The following is a 20,224-nucleotide window of genomic DNA, read 5'->3' on the forward strand; positions in this document are numbered from 1 at the left end:
CTCCTGAAGATTCATGAGTTCCAACTGTTAGGACATGGATCAGAATAAAAGACTGCAAGAAGAGATGGAATTTTGGCATTAGACTAGATAGAATTATTCTAAAGCCGTGATTCTGCAGTGGGGCTAATTTTGAATGCCAAGGACTATTTGGCAGTGCAAGGAGACACCCTTAGTTGTCATGATGGGGGGGACTGTATAGGTAAGGTAGGGAAAGATTTGTTTTTGGTATCTAATGTACAGAAGCCATGCATGCTGTTAAATATCCTACAGTGCACAAGACAGCACTGTGGTTCCACCTGTCTCTGACCAAATATTATGTGGCCAAGGACAATAGGGTCAATGTTGAGGAAATGTGGTCTAGAAAGAGATACACTCACAATTGAGGTAAAATTAGTCTCTAACTCTACATCACTATTCCATTTAAGAAAGGTAGACCAAAAAAAACTGTGTCTGAGGACTGGGAAGGTGGCTCAGTGGTAGAGCGCTTGCCTTGCATGCATGAGGCCCTGGGTTCGATTCCTCAGCACCACATAAGCAAAAAGAAAAAAACCCGGAAGTGGTGCTGTGGTTCAAGTGGTAGAGCGCTAGCCTTGAGCTGAAGAACTGAGGGACAGTGCCCAGGCCCAGAGTTCAGGCCCCAGGACCAGACCCCCCCCCCCAAAAAAAAAACAAGAACAAAAACAAACAAAAAAAAAAAACAAAACAAAAAAACCTGTATCTGACACTGAACCCTCTTCTCTGAAAGTCTTCTGAATTTTAATGTTTATTAAAATTAAGCAAAATTTTTATTAAACATAAATTATCCTTAAAGTCAACACAATATCAAAACATTTTAAATTTAACTTTACTGTCCCATAATATATTTTTAGTCATGTATGAGAAACCTGCTGAGGGAAACATGAATATCAAGACACTGTTACTTGAAGGGAAAAAAGCAAACAGTACCTTAGATAACCTGAAAAGACTAAAATCAGTAGAATTCAAACTCTACCACTGAGCCACCTTCCCAGCCCAAGTAGCTTTATAGTACCTTCTGTTTGTCAGTATTTAGCTCTGGCTAGCTTCAAACTCGTAATACTCATCCCTCAGCCTTCTGAGTGCTGGGATTATAGGCATACATCACCATGAACAATTGCTGCCTTACTGAATATTAAAAAATAATAGTCTATAGGATAACCATAAGGATATGGTTAGGAAATAAAGCTACTTACTAAAGCAGCAACATACACTTTGTAGACAGGGTCAGCACAGACTATTGACAAGACACTGCAGCATGCCTCCACTACGTCTCCTGAGATGCTGGTCTGGGAAGATCCGCTGAAGGCTCCAGCACTTGGGCTGCCTCCACCACTGCTCCCAGAACTTCCAGTGCTCTCCCCATTCGCCAACAGCAGGGCCCCACTAACGTCATGGGAGAGGCGCCTGAGGGCCATTTCTCTTACATTCCAGTTTCTAGAAAATAAGCAGCCAACGAGTTCCATTCCGAACACCTATATAAAACAAACACATGTGAAGAGAAATGAATGAACCCATACTATAATATTAAGTACAATTTTTTGATTATTGAAGAAAAATTGGGCCAGGTATGGTGGTATATGCCTGGCCATAATCCCAGCTACTCAGGAGATGAACAACAGGAGGATTGTGGTTCAAAGCCAGCCTGGGAAAAATTGGCAAAACCTCATTTTAGCAAAAAACTAGGAGTGGTGGAGTATGTATCTTGATCCCAGTTATTGGGAGACGCAGGTAGAAGGAATTATGGTCCCAAACTGGCTCCAGGCAAAAACACAAGACCTTATCCAAAAAAATAACTAGAGCAAAAAGGCCAAGAGGTCTGGCTCAAGGGCCAGAGTGCCTACTAATGCAAGTATACCATGAGTTCAAATCCCACTACACACACACACAAAATAAAAATCTTTCAAATCCACATTCCTATTAGGATAGTTCAAGAGAAAAATCAAGAACCAAATCAACACCAGGTGCCAGTGGCTCATGCCTGTAATCCTAGCTATTCAGGAGGCTGATATCTGATGGCTGAGGTTCAAAGCCAACCTGAGTAGAAAACTCCGTTAAGACTCTTATCTCCAATAAGCCACTCAGAAAAAGCAGGAAGTGGCACTATGGCTCAAGTGGTAGTGTTAGCCTTGAGCACAAAGAGGCTTGAGGATAGCACCCAGGCCCTGAGTTCAAGCCCAGGATTGGAAAAACAAAACAAACCAAAGCCAAATCAAGACAGGCACTAAAGTGAGGTTTTAAGACATGGATTAATACTTCCCTCAGAGTGACAGTGGTACTTACTGCTAGCATATATTTATTTGATTTTATTCAAAAGGATAAAAAATAGGTGAGGCTACGATGAGGTAAAAAGAACTACAGAAAAAGAAGTCTGTATAAAAGTAGCAAGTCAAAAAGCTAAGGGACAGCCCAGGCCCTGTGTTCAAAATCCAGTATGGAAACAAACAAAAACCCCTAAAAAACAAAAATAAATAAAAACCAGCAAAGGACAAAGTTGTACCCAGAATAATGTATACACTGTTACAGCCTTCACTACCAGGTCTGAAAAGCCTCAGAATCTCTAAAGAAAAACAGTATTGACATTATGGGTCAATTATCTAAAAGCAAGCTCACTATCAAAGATAAGTTATTATGTGAAAAAATGTCAAGTATTTATGAATAAGTAAGTCTGGGGAAAACAAATGATCACCTATTTATATGTATTTTGATATAAAGGGACCACAAAGGAGAATAAAACACTATCCCTATAATAGATTTTCCTTCCTGGATTGGGGTACTGAGGTTTGAACTCAGAACCCACACTTGCCAGGCAAGTGCTACTACTATTTGGGCCAGCCCCGCAGTCCTCAAGAATTAATTGTTTTACCTGATATTCCAATTCCTTATATGATAGCTCAAATTAAAGCTTGAGTAAAGAAAATATAGACCACGGTTTTAAAAGAGTAACAGCTAATAGCTCAGAACCAGATCAAGAGTAAAAGATTCCTGAAGAAGCAGGTGAGGGCCCACATAAAGTGACATTTATAAACTAGATAAAAGAACTAAGAGGTCCATATTTTGGGGATTTTTATAAGATTCATAATGGTCACAACATGTTGAAATAGCGAATTCCAAAGCTGTTGTACTATAAAGGTCACAAAAAGTTAAAAAGGAAATTCTGATGAGAGAGATGCTTAGTGAATTAATGCATCTATTCATGAATTTAATAGCATTTAATATCACTTTAATAGACTATCAAAACAATTTTACATCACTGCTGTTTACTGGATCTTAAAGTAACACACTAAACTAACACACTAAACAGCAACCAAGAAAATCATTATAAAGCAAACATCCAGCTCAACTTCTATGTAATAAGGATGAAAAGAGTTAAAAAAATGTAAACTTGACTTTACAAACAAGAATGCCTAATACAAGGTAAATATCATATTTGTTTTAGCTATCCTCTCAGCCAAGAGCTCTTGAGATGCAGAAATGAGAAACTGTTTAAGTGGTAGTAAATAAGAAGCATGGCAGAATTTGCTGGTAAGAATGGGGATTAAATATTGGAAAAAGCACTGAAGAATTCCAGTTTCTTTCTTTTATGTTTGTTCAGGAAGAAATGTTTCTAGAGATGAGATGAGAAATTCTGAAGGATGTTTGAAGCTTAAGCTGTATAGTAAGCAGGAAAATATTAATGCCAAAAGTAAAATTAAAATTGTTAGTGGACTAAGAGTCATGATAAAGGTAAACAAAAGCCTTCAATATAAACTACTGAGGACAGGGGACAGACATAGTTTGTGTCTGCCAGGGGACAGACACAGTTTGTGTCTGCCAGGGGACAGACACAAACTGATATTTCTGTAAGTTTCTTGACAATGAAAACCAGAACTACTTACCTGAATCCACGGCTCAGCTAAATCTTTATAAGCAGGAGGGATCTGCTGAGTTCCATAATGAGTAAGGTTAAAATTGCTCTCTTGAGTCCTTCTTTGTGATCCAGCCAAAGTCTGCTGCTGTACTGTTCGCAGGGAAGAAGGGGAATCCACGGGGCTTGACAACTCATGGCTGAAAAAAAAAACAAACAAAAAGCTTCCTAAAAACATTAACAGATTTCAACTGCAATTTGGGAATTGCATTTCTGTTTTGAGACAGTTTTGCTTTGTAGCCTGGTATGGTCTTCACATACAATTCTCTTGGTTCCACCTCCCAAGTGCTGAGATTACAAGTATGCACCACCATGCCCAGCTAGAGAGCATTTTACTTTTTAAAATTAAACATATATATGCATATATATGCAGTGAATTCAAAATAATTACCTGTAGAAATCATGGGATCTCCATTTAGACCTACAAAGGGGACATATTAAAGGTTCTCTATTTCTTCTACATTCTTCTGCCCCTGAAAAATTAAAAATAAAATCTTACAAAATGTAAATGTTTAACATAAGTATTTTATGTCACACTGTTCATAAGGGTTAGCTGACTGATAAAACATTAATCTGAGAGCAGGCAAACAGCAGGTTAAATTATTCTTATACTTGTATGTTTTACAAATCCTGTTTTTACTAGTTATGACAGCACACACTTAGCTTATTGTCTTTCAAAATGTTCTGCCTCACTTGATTACCTGGCCGGGTCATATATTCTAAGACTTGCTTTGACATTCCCTTTTCTGTACAGCCTGCCCAAGTCTTCCTCTTCTTTCTCCCCCACTATGTACACTTTCCAGGTTGGAACTTTTTTATACTCTGTGCATGCCTTCCATTTCCATGTGGATCACACTACATGGATTTCTTTGCTCACATAAATTATTTCCTAAAAGATCCAACTCCAATTTGTTGAAAACTTTACCTACGCCATAGAGAGACTTTTTCCCCTGCTCTCACTGATCTCCCCAGAAGCCATGTTACAATCCTAAGCATGGTAGTTAGCTAGAGAGTAACTCTGTTGAGTGAGTACAGGGAGAAGAAGTCACCTACAGATTGACATGCAGTGGTGGTGCAGCTTGTTCCTACAGCCATCTTCACATACTGTAAGACTTTCCTCATCAAGCATGCCCAATAAGCAAATGGGACACATCTGCTCCTCCTCATCTTTTATGCTGTAAAGGGAAGCAAAAATACTAAGTACAAAAGAATGTAAGACAGATTTACACCATATGCTAATCAGAACTATCATTCTTTACAATCTGAATACATAAATTAGAAATTCTTGTTTAAGAGTGTCTTCTATTATTTTGCAGGATACTTGGATCTCCTATTAAAACATAGTAACTTTAATCAGATTCACATACGGTATATCTGTATATCATGGGAATGAATATAGTGTGTCTTTCTATAAATCCAATCAACATATAACTTATAATCTGTCAAAGAGAGTTGTACCCCTAAAACTTGAGATCCTTCTTCAGCACCTCAAATGCTGGCATTAAAGATGTATAGCATTATACTTAGCTCTTTTTCATTTTTTTCTTTTTGTGCTGGTATTAGGGCTTAAATTAGGAGTCTTACACTACTGACTTGCTGCTTACTCATGGCTAGTACTCTACCCACACCTTTAGCCTGGCATTTTGTTGATTCATTAGAAATAATTTCAAGGCCTTTATTTGCCTAGATTGGCTTTGAATGTTGATACTCTAAGCTCAGCTTCTTGAGTAGCTAGGATTACAAGTAGGTCACAATGTCTGGGTTTCACAGTTAAAAAAAAAAAAAAATCCAAACATCTGTCAATGGGCATTTGGGTTGCTTCTACCATGAATATAATCTTTAGATGGTGGCAAATTTTCTAGATTGATATCAACTAGCAGAACCTTGATATCCAAGGGTATATGGTTCTAAAGAGACCAGCTATTGAAAAACAGCTAATGTTCAGTGTGTACAGAGAGTTCAGTACTGGATTATAGATGATTGATTCAGTTTCCTATAATGATGCTCAACTGCTAAAGACATGCTGTCTTCAACAAATCTAAAATCTTAAACTTTTCCCCCCACTTTGGTGTTGGTCTTAGGGCTTGAACTCAGGGCCTGGGCTCTTGTCCCTGACTGTTCTTGCACAACGCTAGTGCTCTACCACTTGAGCTACAGCTCCACTCCAGCTTTTTGGTAGATAATTGGAGAGAAGTGTGTCCATGGATTTTCCTGCCCAAGCTGGCTTCAGCCTCCTGAGAAGCTAGGATTGTAGGTGTAAGCCACTGGTGTCAGGCCCTAAAATTTTCACTTTAATTACTTCACTTGCAGCACCCTGCTTTTTGGGCATCATTTACTTCTCTGGGAAGCAATTTTCACAAAATTAAGGGCAAGAAGACAGGGAAACAATTTGAACACAACGTGGGACTGATGAGAGCTTCTCCATATCCACCTAGCTGTCTAATATGCACATGGGAATTTAAATTGTGTGTAGTATTTGGGGCTTGAACTCAGGGTCTTGTGCTCCTGCTTCCCCCCCCCCCCCTCAACTCAAGGCCTGAGTGTTGTCCTCAGGCCTCTTTGTGCTCAAGTCTAGCGCTCTACCACTTGAGCCACACTGCCACTTCTGTTTTTTTCTGAGTAGTTTATTAGATATAAGAATCTCATGGCCTTTCCTGCCTGGGCTGGCTTCAAACCTCCAATATCAGCCTCCTGGATAGCTAGGATTACAGGCATGAACCACTGGCATTCAGCTTGCTTAGCTTTTTCTCAAGACTGGCAATCTACCACTTGAGCCACACCTCCATTTCTGGCGTTTTGCTGGTTAATTGAAGATAAGAGTTTCATGGACTTATCTATCTAAGTTGGGCAGGTTCCTCTTTGGAGTTTTATTATTTATTTTCTGGTGAGGTTTTATTAATTATATTTGGTAAGTATTTTCAATTTGTCCTAATTCTCTTAATTACTGCTTCTAAAGTATCCCTTACTATTTTTAGGAAATTAGCCAGGTGCTGGTAGCTTGTGCCTGTAATCCCAGATACTTGGGAGGCAGAGATCTGAGATCACGGTTAAAATAAGGGGTAGGAGAATGAGTCCTGAGTCAGGAGCCTAGACACCCAAGTTCTGGTTATGCTTTCACTCAAATGAATACCATGGAATATAATAAAGTTCAAATGAATTACTATAACATTAGTCACTTGAAAAGAATTTTACGTTTGTCATTCTGGGCTTCTTGTCAGATACTCAAGTTTGTGAATTCATTGTTAGGCAATGAAAAGCTTGAGAATATTTTTAAGTATCTACTGTGACTAATCCCTACTGCTTCTCTTAGTTACAATCTATCGGCCTATTTAGAACATGCTTATATTCTCACAGGTAAAACAGGGTAGAGGACTCTCTGAAGATGCCTATGAAAGTAGTAGCAATATTATGCAATTTAAAATCTTACAGTTGAAAGTGGTTTCAGAGAACCATTTTGACTTCTGTATAGATTATTTACAGAAGAATAGCAGACCTTTCCTTCTATCTCTCAGTTTTCCCTCAACTTCATCATTTGTTGTAAGAATAGAATAATGTACCTGGTGCTTGGGAAGGTAATGAATGGGAGTACCTACTTACCATTTTGTATCGGCCACCTGATTTTCCATATAAAATACACATTCATGTGCCATTTTCAATGCTGTAAATTATATATTTACTTATTTGGTGGAACTGAAATTTGAACTCAGCACCTGATAGATAACTTCTCTACTACTTGAGCCATGCCCCCATGCTTTAGTTCTCAGACAGAATCTGATACAAGGCTCTATCTAGGAGATAGTATAGACCCTTGAAAACCAACCCATACCATGATCCTCCTACTTATGACAGATGTATACCGCTACACTCAGCTTATTGGTTGAGACAAGGTTTTGTTAACATTTTGCCTTAGGCTGGCCTCTAACCATGATCCTCCAGATCTTCTACTTACCAAATAGTTGGAATTGTAGGCATGAACCAACCAAGCCTGGCCCTTCAATGTTGAAGTTTTTAGAACAAAATGTCCTCAAATGATCTTTAATAACCTTTAACCTTAATTTTAATATGAAAGCCAAGATTTAATAGTGAAATTATTCTGAGCAATGTAACTATACACACACATATGTATTTTAACATCCTAAAATTAAAAAGTTAACACTACATTAATGCTTAATTCTTTAAAAAATACTAACCTGTTTTCTGAACTAGATGTAGAAGTACTAGATGAGGACAATGTATGAGAATTGGACATGCGTGAAACAAACTTCTGGATGGTGTTACGAGATGGAGCTTTGATTCTTGAGCTACGTCTACTATGATATTTCTGGAACAAACTCTCAACCTAACATTGGGAAAAGACAATGTCAATGATAAATGAGCCACAATTATAAATATATATACATATGTATATATAATAAAGAGTTTTAGAGGCTGAGGTTGGATAATTTATTTGTACCTGTTTGTAATAAAGCTGATTTAAGAGAAAGAGATTCAAAATAAGAACATATGTAGTTTACAAAGAACAATTATTTTTATAGAAAGTTATTATTTCTCAATTTAGAAGGAAAAACGTTTATCATTCAATAAATTATAACACCTTCAAAAATGTTAATTATCTATTTAAATTTAGTACTCAAGGAAAATTTTCAGTAAATGTACTATAAAAATTTGCTGTCAGTTTTACCCATGGCATTTATTTTTAAAATTACCTCAAAATTCTTTAAAGTTTTTCTCCACAACATAGGGTCTGACGGTTCTAGCTGAAACACCCGGAGCATGACAAACAGCAGATGAATGCAAAACGCCCCACGCCCACAGCTGCAGTTCTGAAGAGCCAGAGAAAACCGCTGCATTAATAAATCTCTCATTCAACTAAAACCTCTAAGCTGACAACTTGGTTTTATAGTGTAAGTTTATTTTACTAAAGTTTCTTCTAATTTATAATCTTCATTATCCTCATATGTATCTACTGACAGTTCTATGAACTGACCTATTTTCAATGAACTTAGTAAGTACATGAAATTTATCCTACTTAAGGTACTGTCCTAGTAAAAACCTCATAAATACTTCTTGGAAAAATATTTATTAGCCCAAAATACAATGAAACTCACTTTAGTTTACTAAAGGGAATTAACTGTACTCAGTTTAATAACTGTATAAGGTTTGTATATGGCTTGGTAATAGACCATTTGCATAGTATGCCCGAGTCCCAGGGTTCAATCTCCAACACTGGAATGAACAGAACAACAAAAAGAACCTTATAGGTAAATAGGAATTAGTAAATGTAAAATAGTGACAAACCCTACCTGTGGCCCAATAAAGACGCGGTATTTATTGTCGGGGCTGTCGCCTCCAATCAAGAAGGAGTTGGGTCCTATTTGCTGCAGTAAGTAAAGCCTAGCCCGCATCACTTTGTTCACACGGCGGCTGGTCTCCTCGGGGCTGTACGGGGAAAAGCCATCTGGTGAAGGGGCTCTTCGGGGTGGTGTGGTTCTGCCACTCTGAAACTTTATTCACAATATTGGTTTGTATTAGGTAACTTTCTCACTCTTGATAAGAAACTAACCCAACAAAAAAGGTCATACTAAACAGTCACATGGCAGAATAAATTCTGCAAAACTACCCCAGTGTGTAAAGTATAATGAAACAATGTCAGGCAAGATGTTGCTGTCTGACAAACTTGTCTTGGGAGGACTTTTAGCATTTTAGTCATTCCCACAACTGGGGCAGAGAAATACAACCATATAGTAATTGATAAATTACTCTATAAACATCTGAATTCCTTGAAATATATTAAATATACCAAAATTAAAAGTGTAGAAAATAAAAACCAAAAACAGGCAAAATGACTGTCTAGAGGTAAAAACAAAATATCCAGTTTGCTGGCTTCTATGTAGGTAGAAGCTCTTCCCAAGTTTCACGTAGATTCTTCAATTAAAACATCTTACTGGAATGTATTTTAATACTTTCTACTTTATTAAGCAGTATGTTTATAAGCAGTGTTGAGATAGGATAGTACTATTAAAAAAAACTCTCAGTATTTGGCAGTACTAAATTTAGAATTGTATTTAACTATTATGTACTAACACTCATGAATAAAGTGGCCTAAAATACAATGTAAGAATTAGATAAGGAAAGATGATGAAAAAAAAAAAAAACACCCCCAAAAATATCTTACTGGAGATTGGCAAAAACTCCTGTGGTTAGAGTGGTTAGAATGTGGTTACCACATTCCGTATTTTCTTAAAACCTGGTCTTCCCATCAATACCAGTGGGAATTCTTGTTGCTTTGGACACTTGGACTCAATAGTTAATAAAATTGGAAAGAACATGAAGCCACCAGAACTCTTTGGTAAATGTAAAGAATACAGTTGCTCTGGGAAACAATACAGCAATTCTTCAAAATATTTAAGGTATCACCCAGCAACTCAATACCTAGGTATGAACCCATGAGAAATTGAATGTATGTTTACCCAAAATCTTATATACAAATCTTCACAGCAACATTATCCATAATAACCAAAAATAGTAACAGCCCAATTGGGCTTTTTTATAGAAAGCTAGATAGATCGACAGAATCAAAAAAATACCATTCTGCAAATGAAAATTGAGTACTCATGCATACTGTAACAATAATGAACCATGAGAATAAGTGAAAAAAAAACTAGTCATAAAAGACTACCCATTAATGATTCCATTTATATTAAATGTCCCAAAGTGGCAAATATATAGTGAGACAGAAAACAGATTAGTCACTGCCTAAATCTCGGTTAGAAACTGCTGTTAACAGGAAAACTTTATAGAAAAGAAACTTAACAGTAAATTTGAACAAAGAATAATTTATGAATCAATCAGGCAGCACTCAAAACCAGAGGAGTCTCAGGGAACTTTGATTTAGCACAGTGAATAGCTTGCTTTTATAGGCTACACACTAAATTGAGTAAAAAAATTACTGAACTGTCTATAGGGAGACATTTGCCTTCTCTGGGCATGTATGATAGAAGTTCTTAGTAATATAATCACTAGGCTGGTTGGTTGATTTATTGAAGCTTGGTCTGATTTCTAAGTACAGAAACAACTCCAGTTACTTATTTTGATTTGAAGTGGGGTTTTTTTTGACAGAAGGAAGCAAGGGACATATATCTTGGGTATTAGCAGTAGCAGATGCAAAGGGCAGCAGATAAGTCCTGCTGAGCTCTGCTCAGTTCTCCTACTCATGAGTTATATGATAACTATCATATTTGTAACAAAATTGTGCCTTTAAAAAAGAAGGATTTAAGTGCTTAGTAATTTCAAATCTGAGGAAAACCAAAAGTCCTTGATGTGGTCATTGTCTCAATCACTTTTCCCATTCACTCATTTGCTATCCAAGCTGGGAAAGGGAGTTTAATATGCATTCCCACCACTGTACAAGTCTCTCAGGAACACAACCTGAGTTGCAAGCTGAATTACTTTTCTATATTAAATCATATACAGAGTATATCTGTTTTGTTATTAAGGCACCAAGAAGTGGGCCCACTGTTTGTGGTTTTGTTTTGTTTTTTGGTGGTCCTGGGGTTAACTCAGTGCTTTGTACTTGGTAAGCAGGTATTCTACCACTTGAGCCTGTTTTTTGCTTTAGTCTCATGTTTTTGGCTAGGACTGGTGATCCTCCTACCTACATCTCCCACACACTACATAGATTATAGATGTGTACCAACTGGCCCCGCTTGTTTTTTTTTTTTTTTTTTTTTTGAGATAAAATCAAACTTTTTACCAGTTAATCTAGTAAATCTGGGTTAATCTGAAACCACCATCCTCAAGATCACTACCTTCTGAGGGGATTACAGATGTGAGCTATCATATCCAGCCAAAAAGAGGTTTCATAAAGCCACTATCTTTTCCCATCATTTCTTAAAATCCAGATGATACATTTTACATTTTGAATGGATCTTATGGATAATTTTGTTTTATCACATACTGATCATCTGGAAAATACTGGCTTACCACATTATAGAGATCTTTTAAATTTTCACAAATGGAATAGTCTTATTTAATTCATCTTAAGGAAAATATCTATCAAATACCCATGTGTCAGTCATTCTTTCAAATAGTAATATTGTTCTATGTAAATGACTACTAGTTTGCAATTTTTAATATCTGCATTAATGTTTTTATTTGAATAAATTACTGAGTTTGGGGGTATAGAAGAAACACTTTACACACAGTTCCCATTTCCTTACCCAATAGTAACAAGCACATAGTTAGTAACAATTGAGACTTAGAAAACTAATTTCTATTTCTTTGACAAAGGCATTCTTCAATGAAAATAACTCTTGCCTTAATTTGAAGGCCAACACATGATAATGAAGTATACAGATTCTATCCTCAGCCTTAACTGTGGTGAAGACACTGGCAGCTTTACCCACCACTGAAATTACTAATGCAGTGAAAGAGGCAGACAATTTATCAGTTTTAACATAGAACTACTATTCATCCAGTAGACTCCCAGTAAGGAGTCCTTCCCCTCACGTTCCATTAGTCTTTAGATCACACTTTGAAAAGTGCCACACTAAAAGTTGGCTGGAAAACCATTTCTGTGATATAAACGAGTCTGTCAAAATGTTTACTTACAGGCACTGGGGAAACTCGCTTTCTCCTTACTCCTGGAGATTCTGATTTCACGGTACGACCTGATGGGGAGCTGCTGGGAGATGGGCTGCGTCGGCCCTTGGGGGCTGGTGAAGTGGCACTGGCCCGGCCTTCTCCTTGAGACTCAGCCGCTAAGGTATTTATTTCGGATCCATCTCCTTTAATAGGGATTGGTTTTACCACCTGAATCAAAAGTATTCAATATTTTGAATATTTAAAAATATGAAAGTATAACTGGACATCATAGAAAATAAACTTTTTGTTTTTATTAGTCTTACTTATGCAGCTGAACAAAGGGGTTTCAATTCACCATGCCAGTTTGATCAGTGTCACTCCTTTCATCATTCTTCCCCATCTCTTCCCACCTCACCGATTTGAGTTACAAAACTTAATACATTATATCAGAAAATAGACCAAATTCTATTTGCTAGTAGTTTAAGTCAATAATGTTAAGAAATATTTTTACTTACATAAATGCCAGTCCTTTAGGATTTATACTAAATTGTGTAAAGTTTTATGTACTACCTGTTACCAAATTTCCCAGCTCACTTTACATTCAAAATCAATGACCACAAGTTTGTAAATAAATTTGAAAAAGTCACATAAGTTCTACTACTGATTTATGGAATGAAGTTGGAAGACGCTAGAAGATTAAAAACTAATTAGCAGAAATGCAGTTTGCATGACTATCTTATCTCAACATACAAACATGTATATTTTATTATTAGGGCTAACAGATTAATTTAGCTGTGGATATAAGGCAAACCTTCAGCCCCAATACGGTTGGAATCTAGTAGACCTTTATGGCCTTCCTCCCTCTACTACTGTGCTATAGCCAGGAGTCTTGCCCAGATAGCACAATTTCACAAGAGGAAAACTCATTATCTTTTAAGACTTGGTTGAAATCTAACCTTTCATAACTTCACCCCTGCCCTGCCCCTGAATTCTACCAGCCTGACATTCTCTTTTCCTAATTCCTTATTGCTCTTCTCAACAACTCACACACTGGGTATCTAGCCATAGCCATAAAATGGTTTGTAATACTTCATATATTACTTTAGGAGGGTGTGTGTAGGAGGGTGTATGTGTGTGTGTGTGTATGTGTGTGTTAGTACTGGGGCTGAACAACTCACACACTGGGTATCTAGCCATAAAATGGTGTGTGTGTGTTGTGTGTGTGTTGTGTGTGTTGGTACTGGGGCTTGAACTCAGCCTGGGTACTGTCCCTAAGCTTTCTTGCTTAAGGTGAATCTTCTACCACTTGAGTCACAGCTCCACTTCTGTTTTTGTTTTTTGTTCTTGTGGTTAATTGGAGATAGAATCTCACTGACTTTCCTGGCCAGACTGGCTTCAAACTGTGATCCTAAGATCTCAGCTTCCTGACTAGCTAGGATTACAGGTATGAGCTACCAGTGCCCAATTATCACGTTAGCTATAGTTTCCCATTTGAAAATTTATTTCATAAATTTCAAGAAGTTTTGATGTAACTTACATAAAACATAATAAAAATAAATTTAAAGTTATTTCACTAAGTAGGCTGTTTGAAATCTGTCAAATATAAAATGCAGATTAATCTTAAGGAATACATGTTATGTATCTCATTCTAATCTCTTCCCTTTTCATTTTCTGCTCTATTTTCACTGAGAAGGTACTCAAGTATATGCAGGAAAGAAGGCAGTGGGGAAAAAAAACTAGCCCTTAGAAAACTGGGCGTTAGCTCTTCTGAAACAAAGGATAAATGTTGGCTGCTCTGTACATAGTGTTGTGATTTCTCAAAGGAGTTGGGAGATGGAGCAGCACCTTTAATTATTCAAATGTTCCTTATACCTACTGAGTAGCCATCTACCTCTTTAACTGCCACCTCTACAAGATGTTTCAATAGAAAGTTCTCTAAGATTAAGTCCTTGACTTTCCCATCTTCTACCATGAAGAATTAAAATGATGAAGATTCCCATCATATACCACATGTGAACAAGAAATGCAGAAGCTTAGTTGGGAAGAAAAGGACTTACATGTGCTCTAGGTAGTCCACCATGTAGATGACACCCACTTATTCTCTATAGCTCCATGGGTTCACATTAGAATCACTGAGTAGGCTATGTGTAACAGACTGCAGCTCAATGAAGCATGTGCAAAGCTTTAAGGGCGCTTGAGACATTTAAAAAGAGCCCGGGCATTGCTAGATCTCTAACAGGCTGGGAGATGGGACCGCTCACCCCAGTGGCAGTCACTAGCCACATGAGGGTACAGCATTTGGAATGTGGTTAGTTCGACTGAAGAATTCTATGTTTACTTTTATGTTCAGTTAATTTAAATTTAACTTAACTAGGACCCATGTTAAACTCATTTGGCATGAGTTTAGTTTAGATCCTTTGCCGTGTTGCCATTTCTGTTTAAAAAACAAATATAAAGAAACATGCTGGTATAGACTAGTGAGGAAACTTCCTTCATAGGAATGTAGAAGCACACTGCATAATACTTCTCTTTGTTTTTGTGCTAGTCCTGGGGCTTGAACTCAGGGCCTGGGTGCTGTCCCTGAGTTTTGTTGCTCAAGGCTTATGCTCTACTAATCGAGTCATGGCTCTACTAATGGCTTTTTGATGGTTAACTGCAGATAAAGAGTTTCATGGACTTTCCTACCCAGGCTGGCTTCAAACTGCAATTCTCAGATCTCAGCTTCTTGAGTAGCTAGGATTACAGGTGTCAGCCACCTAACATCAAGCATCAAGCACCAATTATCACAATGCTACTATTAAACTTTAACCAGGGAAAAGGATAGAGTATTCCTGCTTTGCCTAACCTAGATACCTAGGATTTCTTTTAATTTATCTTCAATCCCACAGTCAAAAAATTTTTTTTTGCTTTTTTGGAAATTTTCTGGAATTAGACTCCTTCTGTCAGCCTTGGGAGATAATACATCTAATGTAAATTTGCAAACGCTCTAAGTTAGAATGTGCAGTACAGAAGTCAGGTAAAAGGATTTTAGATACTGACATTAGAGGGCAGTGTTGCTAAAAGATTTACCAGTCCTCTACTAACTAAAGTTTCTATAACATTTTAAGTTGCTTAATGAACAGTTTACAGTATGTCTTATTTCAAATGGTCAGAACATGAAGCAAATGAAAATGCTGCATTTCGAATGAAGAAACAAAATACAGAGGAGCCTATTTTGCTGGTTTCCATTTCCCCCAGCCTCTGTCCTGTGGGCTCCCTGGCCACTCACCACAGGGCCTCTCCTGTTTCTCCTCTCCAACCACTCGTGCTTCCAGGCAGGCATACAGGTGGCCTTCAGCTTCTCCCTGATCATCCTCTCCTCCGGGCGATCGTCCATCTTGTGCAGCCCTTTCAGAGTTTCTTTATTCTCCATTTCTCGACTAAAATAGAGGAGAAGTAAGAGGAGTATGAAAAATAACTTCCAAAACCAAATAGAACAGTATGGTTCATACTTCCAACAAACATGCAACCAAAATGATAGCTGCTAAAACCCCCAGAAGATTTCAGTGAGGTACGAAAATACTGTAAACTATCAAGTATTGTGCTGTTGAACTTATAGAGAGCAGCTGAAGGTTTATTAATAACATTAATGTGGACCTTTATTTCCAGACAGTTACCCTAGTGGATCATAAGCATAAGCTTATACATTTGCTCAGTAAATACTTAAGGAAAGCTTAGATTTACAGGAAGCCACTTTTGTGAGCTGAATGCAAACTCTTCACTTACAAGTCTCTTGAATGAGAGGCAACTTTCCCTTTGGGCAACAATGCTGTAGTTATGGATAGGGTTCCCAGACTAGTCATAGTTTAACTGAAGGGCATTTTATTACCAGAAGTTCCTGAACTCCCAGAGGAAGGTTCTTATCTTTGCCCACTAGTCCACATGTCTCTCCTTCCCCAATCTTTCAGAAGGGTCTGTATTTTCAGCACCTCTGTTTCTGGCCCTCACTCAGACACTGTCAAAGCCTTCTTGGATGATACAAATAAACTCTGAAGTTTTTATTTGCAATGAAGAGCCTGAAAGAGGCATGACTTGCCTCTTGTCTTCCCCTATGTTAGAAAATACTATATTTGAAACAGAGCCTTGATAGTCAGCTGAGCCTGGCTTTGAATTTATAATCCTGTTTCAGCCTCCAAAGTGCTGGGATTACAGGTATGCACTGCCATACCCAACCCAAAATACTGTAATTTTAAAGCTAAGATATAAACAATATGGATATGCATACTAGCAGTAAAACTTTTGTAGTTTATTATTTTTTGAGAATACCCAGAAATAGAATTGCTGAGTCAAATGTATGCAAATCAAGACTTGTGCTAATACTTTTGAAAGTACGTTCAAGAAAATTTATCTTCCATTCACACTGTACCAGGCTGAGTCGCTAACTTATGTGTTCTGAACTAGCAACAGGCTCCTAGAGAGCTGCTTCTGTCTCATCCAGGCCTCACAGACCCACCAGGATCACCTTACCTTTAAAAATCTAATAGCTTCCCTCTGGGCTTGGAATAATTTCAGAATGTTTGGCACAGCCAAACGTCTGAGGTGATCTGCTCTCATCAAGACCTCACTACACCAGCCCCTTCCAGAACTCCAGGATCTTTCCTGCTCAGGGCTTCTTTCTGCTCAGGCAGTTTCTTGTTCTGCTACTTTAGTGCCTCCTTATTTTATACTCACTCTTTTAAGTTTTCCTCAACTCCTCAGAGACCTTCTGGGTCTCAATTAGGAACACCCAGTTGTTTTCTGTACTTTTCCTCCAAAGAGATCATGGCAATTGTAAGGCATCCCTCCTTCTCTCCTTTCCTTACCAACTACAGGCTCCATCAGGGATACATGCAGTTTTATCTAGATGTATCCAAACATCTAAACATGTTTGGCTCATAATAGAAGTTAACACATATACTAAATGAACCATCATTTACCAGCACCTATGGCAGTCCTAAGGATTTCTTATCTTTAAAATTGAGTGGCTACTCAATGTTATTAAGTCTTTATTGATCTGAATTTAATTATAATTAAAATTTCAATTTAGATGTTATTAGAGGAATTTTTGTTGTTCCTAAATTATTGTGCAAATATAATGTTTTTTTAAAGTTTTTCCATGATTATACACCATTAATTCTAAAATGGGGATTCTTTTCATATTTTAATATATGAAATCTGAATGCCACTTAAATGTTATAATTGAAATGGTAATGTTTTTTCAGTTTCTTTCTTTATGGTATAAAAGTAATTGTTTAGTTTACAACCACTGGGATTTCAGAATCAACGCAATGTATAGTGAATCATATTTTTCATGTCAAGAAGAAATCACATCTACTCAGTTTCTTTTGTCTCTGAAATAGAAACTGAACTATGGGAAGAAAGCATTGCTTCTTTATCATGTGTTAGCCATTAATAGTGTAACTACAGCAGAACCTAAGTATGTTTTTTAACCAAAGTTAGTCTAACAGACAGCTGCAATGTCACTGGAAGATAAGATGCATTTTTAGTCTAAGATAGTTAGTACATATTATTTGGGGGAAGTTATTTCTGCCAGAGTTAATACCTAAAAACACACCTGCTGTGTTAACTATAACAGCTTACACGTTTGTGGCTTTTCAAATAAAAAACATGCTTTGGGTAACTACCTTGAAGACTTAATACTAGAAACTCAAGCACTGTTAGAAATCGGGCTTTATCTTCTTTCATTTATTTAAGGCATGTGGGGTTTCTTGCCTTTCTTTTTTTTTGTTTCTAAGCATTCTTCAAAATGAATTTTTGTTTGACCTAGAACCTCAAAGACCCTTTCCATTCTGAGGTGAGGTTTCTAGTCCTCGTTCTAGACCTTTGGGATTCACCTGCTAACGGCTGAGTTGCTTCAATAGTCCCTTCTCAGGAAAGCCAGTTGGTCCTCCCTTATCTGACCAGTGCAGTGTTTTTTTTTTTTTGGGGGGGGGGCCCATTCGTGGGGCCTGAACTCTGGGCCTGGGCGCTGTCCCTCAGCTCTTCAGCTCAAGGCTAGCGCTCTACCACTTGAGCCACAGCGCCACTTCCGGCTTTTTTCTTTTTGCTTATGTGGTGCTGAGGAATCGAACCTGGGCCTCATGCATGCAAGGCAAGCGCTCTACCACTGAGCCACCTTCCCAGACCCAGCCATTGTAGCTTTCTCCCCTCTTCTACAGGATCGTTTTGTTTTTTATCTACATCTAATCATCTTACTAAAACTTTGTCTTGCCTATAAACCAGACTCTCTTCTGGGAGTATTTTAAATGCTAACCACTTCCCTGTTTCCAAAGAACTATGATAGTTCCTAAATATACCAACCCATCTTTCACACTTACATCTATCTTAAAATTTTTGATTTTTATTATAAAGCTGTATAGAGGGGTTACTGTTACGTAAGTTAGGTAAAGAGTACATTTGCTTTTGCCACTCCTTCTCTCTCTCTGTGTCTCTGTCTCTCTCTCTTTCTCTCCCAGTTCTTCCCTCCCATCCCCACCAACAAGTTGTATAGTTCATTTCAACCTAGTGTCCAGGAAATAGCACTGCTGCATTTGTTTATTCCTTTGTTCTTCAATTTCTGACTTACACTTATCTTCAGAGATAGTGGGTATTTTTTTGGCCAGGAATATTCTATTTTTGCATGTCTTCAGTAAAGAATTTCTTACTGTCATTTTATGGAAGTTAGCTACTTATTCCCAGTGTGCTAAATATTCATTGTAAATACAGCATAACCTTACGCAAAACTGGGTGTGGTAGTGCACACTTATAATCCCAGCTACTCAGAGGGCAGACCGGTTGTTAGTGGTTTGAGGTTAGACTGAAGCAAAGTTAGTGAGATCCTTATCTCAAAAACAAGGCAGGTGTGGTGCTGTACACATCTGTGGTTCCAGCTACTTGGGAGGTATAAGTGGAAGGATCACAATTTGAGGCCAGACAAGGCAGTGAGTGTGACATACTATGTGAATGAGCAGTACTCTTCAATAAGAATTACACATTTTTGGAAATGAAATATGATATACAAAGACAAAGACTATGTACAAAATTAACCTTGAATAATGGAGTCACATTGCCAATGCTCATTCACTAGTTGACCTAAATAATAAGCAAAGGTAAGTGCTGTGAGGGCAGGGCCTTTCCCCTGCTCTGCCTTGCAACAGAGCAACAAATGCCAGTAGCTGGCATCATTTCCAATCAACAAAATCTAAGAATTCACATAGTGGACGCATGTAGCACCTAAGGACCCAAAACTACATGTCCCAGGACATGTAAACTATTTCAAGGAGAACCAAAAGCTATTCAGTTTCCTATATTTGTGTAGAACTGGAAACAGAATTTCTAAAAAGACAAGGTAGCTACTAGTCAGTATCTTAAACTGAATAACTCTATAAGGATTTATATTGTCACCTTCTTTCCTCCCCCCCCCCATCCCCCAATTACCTGTAACCTGGTCTATGGAGTCTACATACCCTTTAGAGAAGTCAAGGGAATAAAAAAACAAATTTGTATTTTAGCTGTTCAGTTCTCTGATCCTATACATTCTTATAGGTTTGTATGAACACATTTAAAGTAAGTGATACTCTACAGAATATGAAATATACTCCAAGAGATTACCAAAAACATTATTCCTAGTGATTCAGACTCCATGTACTAGACACTTCATACATTTAAACTAGGAAACAGTGAATGCATAAAATACTGCTA

General features: G+C 37.6%; 1 protein-coding gene across 1 annotated transcript in view; it reads right to left on the bottom strand.

Annotated features, from left to right (window-relative positions):
- Map3k1 (mitogen-activated protein kinase kinase kinase 1) overlaps positions 1 to 20,224 on the bottom strand; it is a 67,285-nt gene that overhangs the window by 13,919 nt on the left and 33,142 nt on the right. The window contains exons 2-10 of the mRNA XM_042690895.1: positions 15,774 to 15,924; positions 12,533 to 12,733; positions 9,226 to 9,426; positions 8,629 to 8,745; positions 8,113 to 8,261; positions 4,976 to 5,097; positions 4,314 to 4,395; positions 3,894 to 4,062; positions 1,212 to 1,490 (exon numbers count right to left, since the gene is read on the bottom strand). Of these exons, the coding sequence (XP_042546829.1) occupies positions 1,212 to 1,490; positions 3,894 to 4,062; positions 4,314 to 4,395; positions 4,976 to 5,097; positions 8,113 to 8,261; positions 8,629 to 8,745; positions 9,226 to 9,426; positions 12,533 to 12,733; positions 15,774 to 15,924 (1,471 nt within the window). The remainder of the gene's footprint in view (positions 1 to 1,211; positions 1,491 to 3,893; positions 4,063 to 4,313; positions 4,396 to 4,975; positions 5,098 to 8,112; positions 8,262 to 8,628; positions 8,746 to 9,225; positions 9,427 to 12,532; positions 12,734 to 15,773; positions 15,925 to 20,224) is intronic.

Source organism: Dipodomys spectabilis, unplaced genomic scaffold (assembly GCF_019054845.1).
Source record: "Dipodomys spectabilis isolate Male_0828 unplaced genomic scaffold, ASM1905484v1 ptg000140l, whole genome shotgun sequence".
NCBI classification, from domain to species: domain Eukaryota; kingdom Metazoa; phylum Chordata; class Mammalia; order Rodentia; family Heteromyidae; genus Dipodomys; species Dipodomys spectabilis.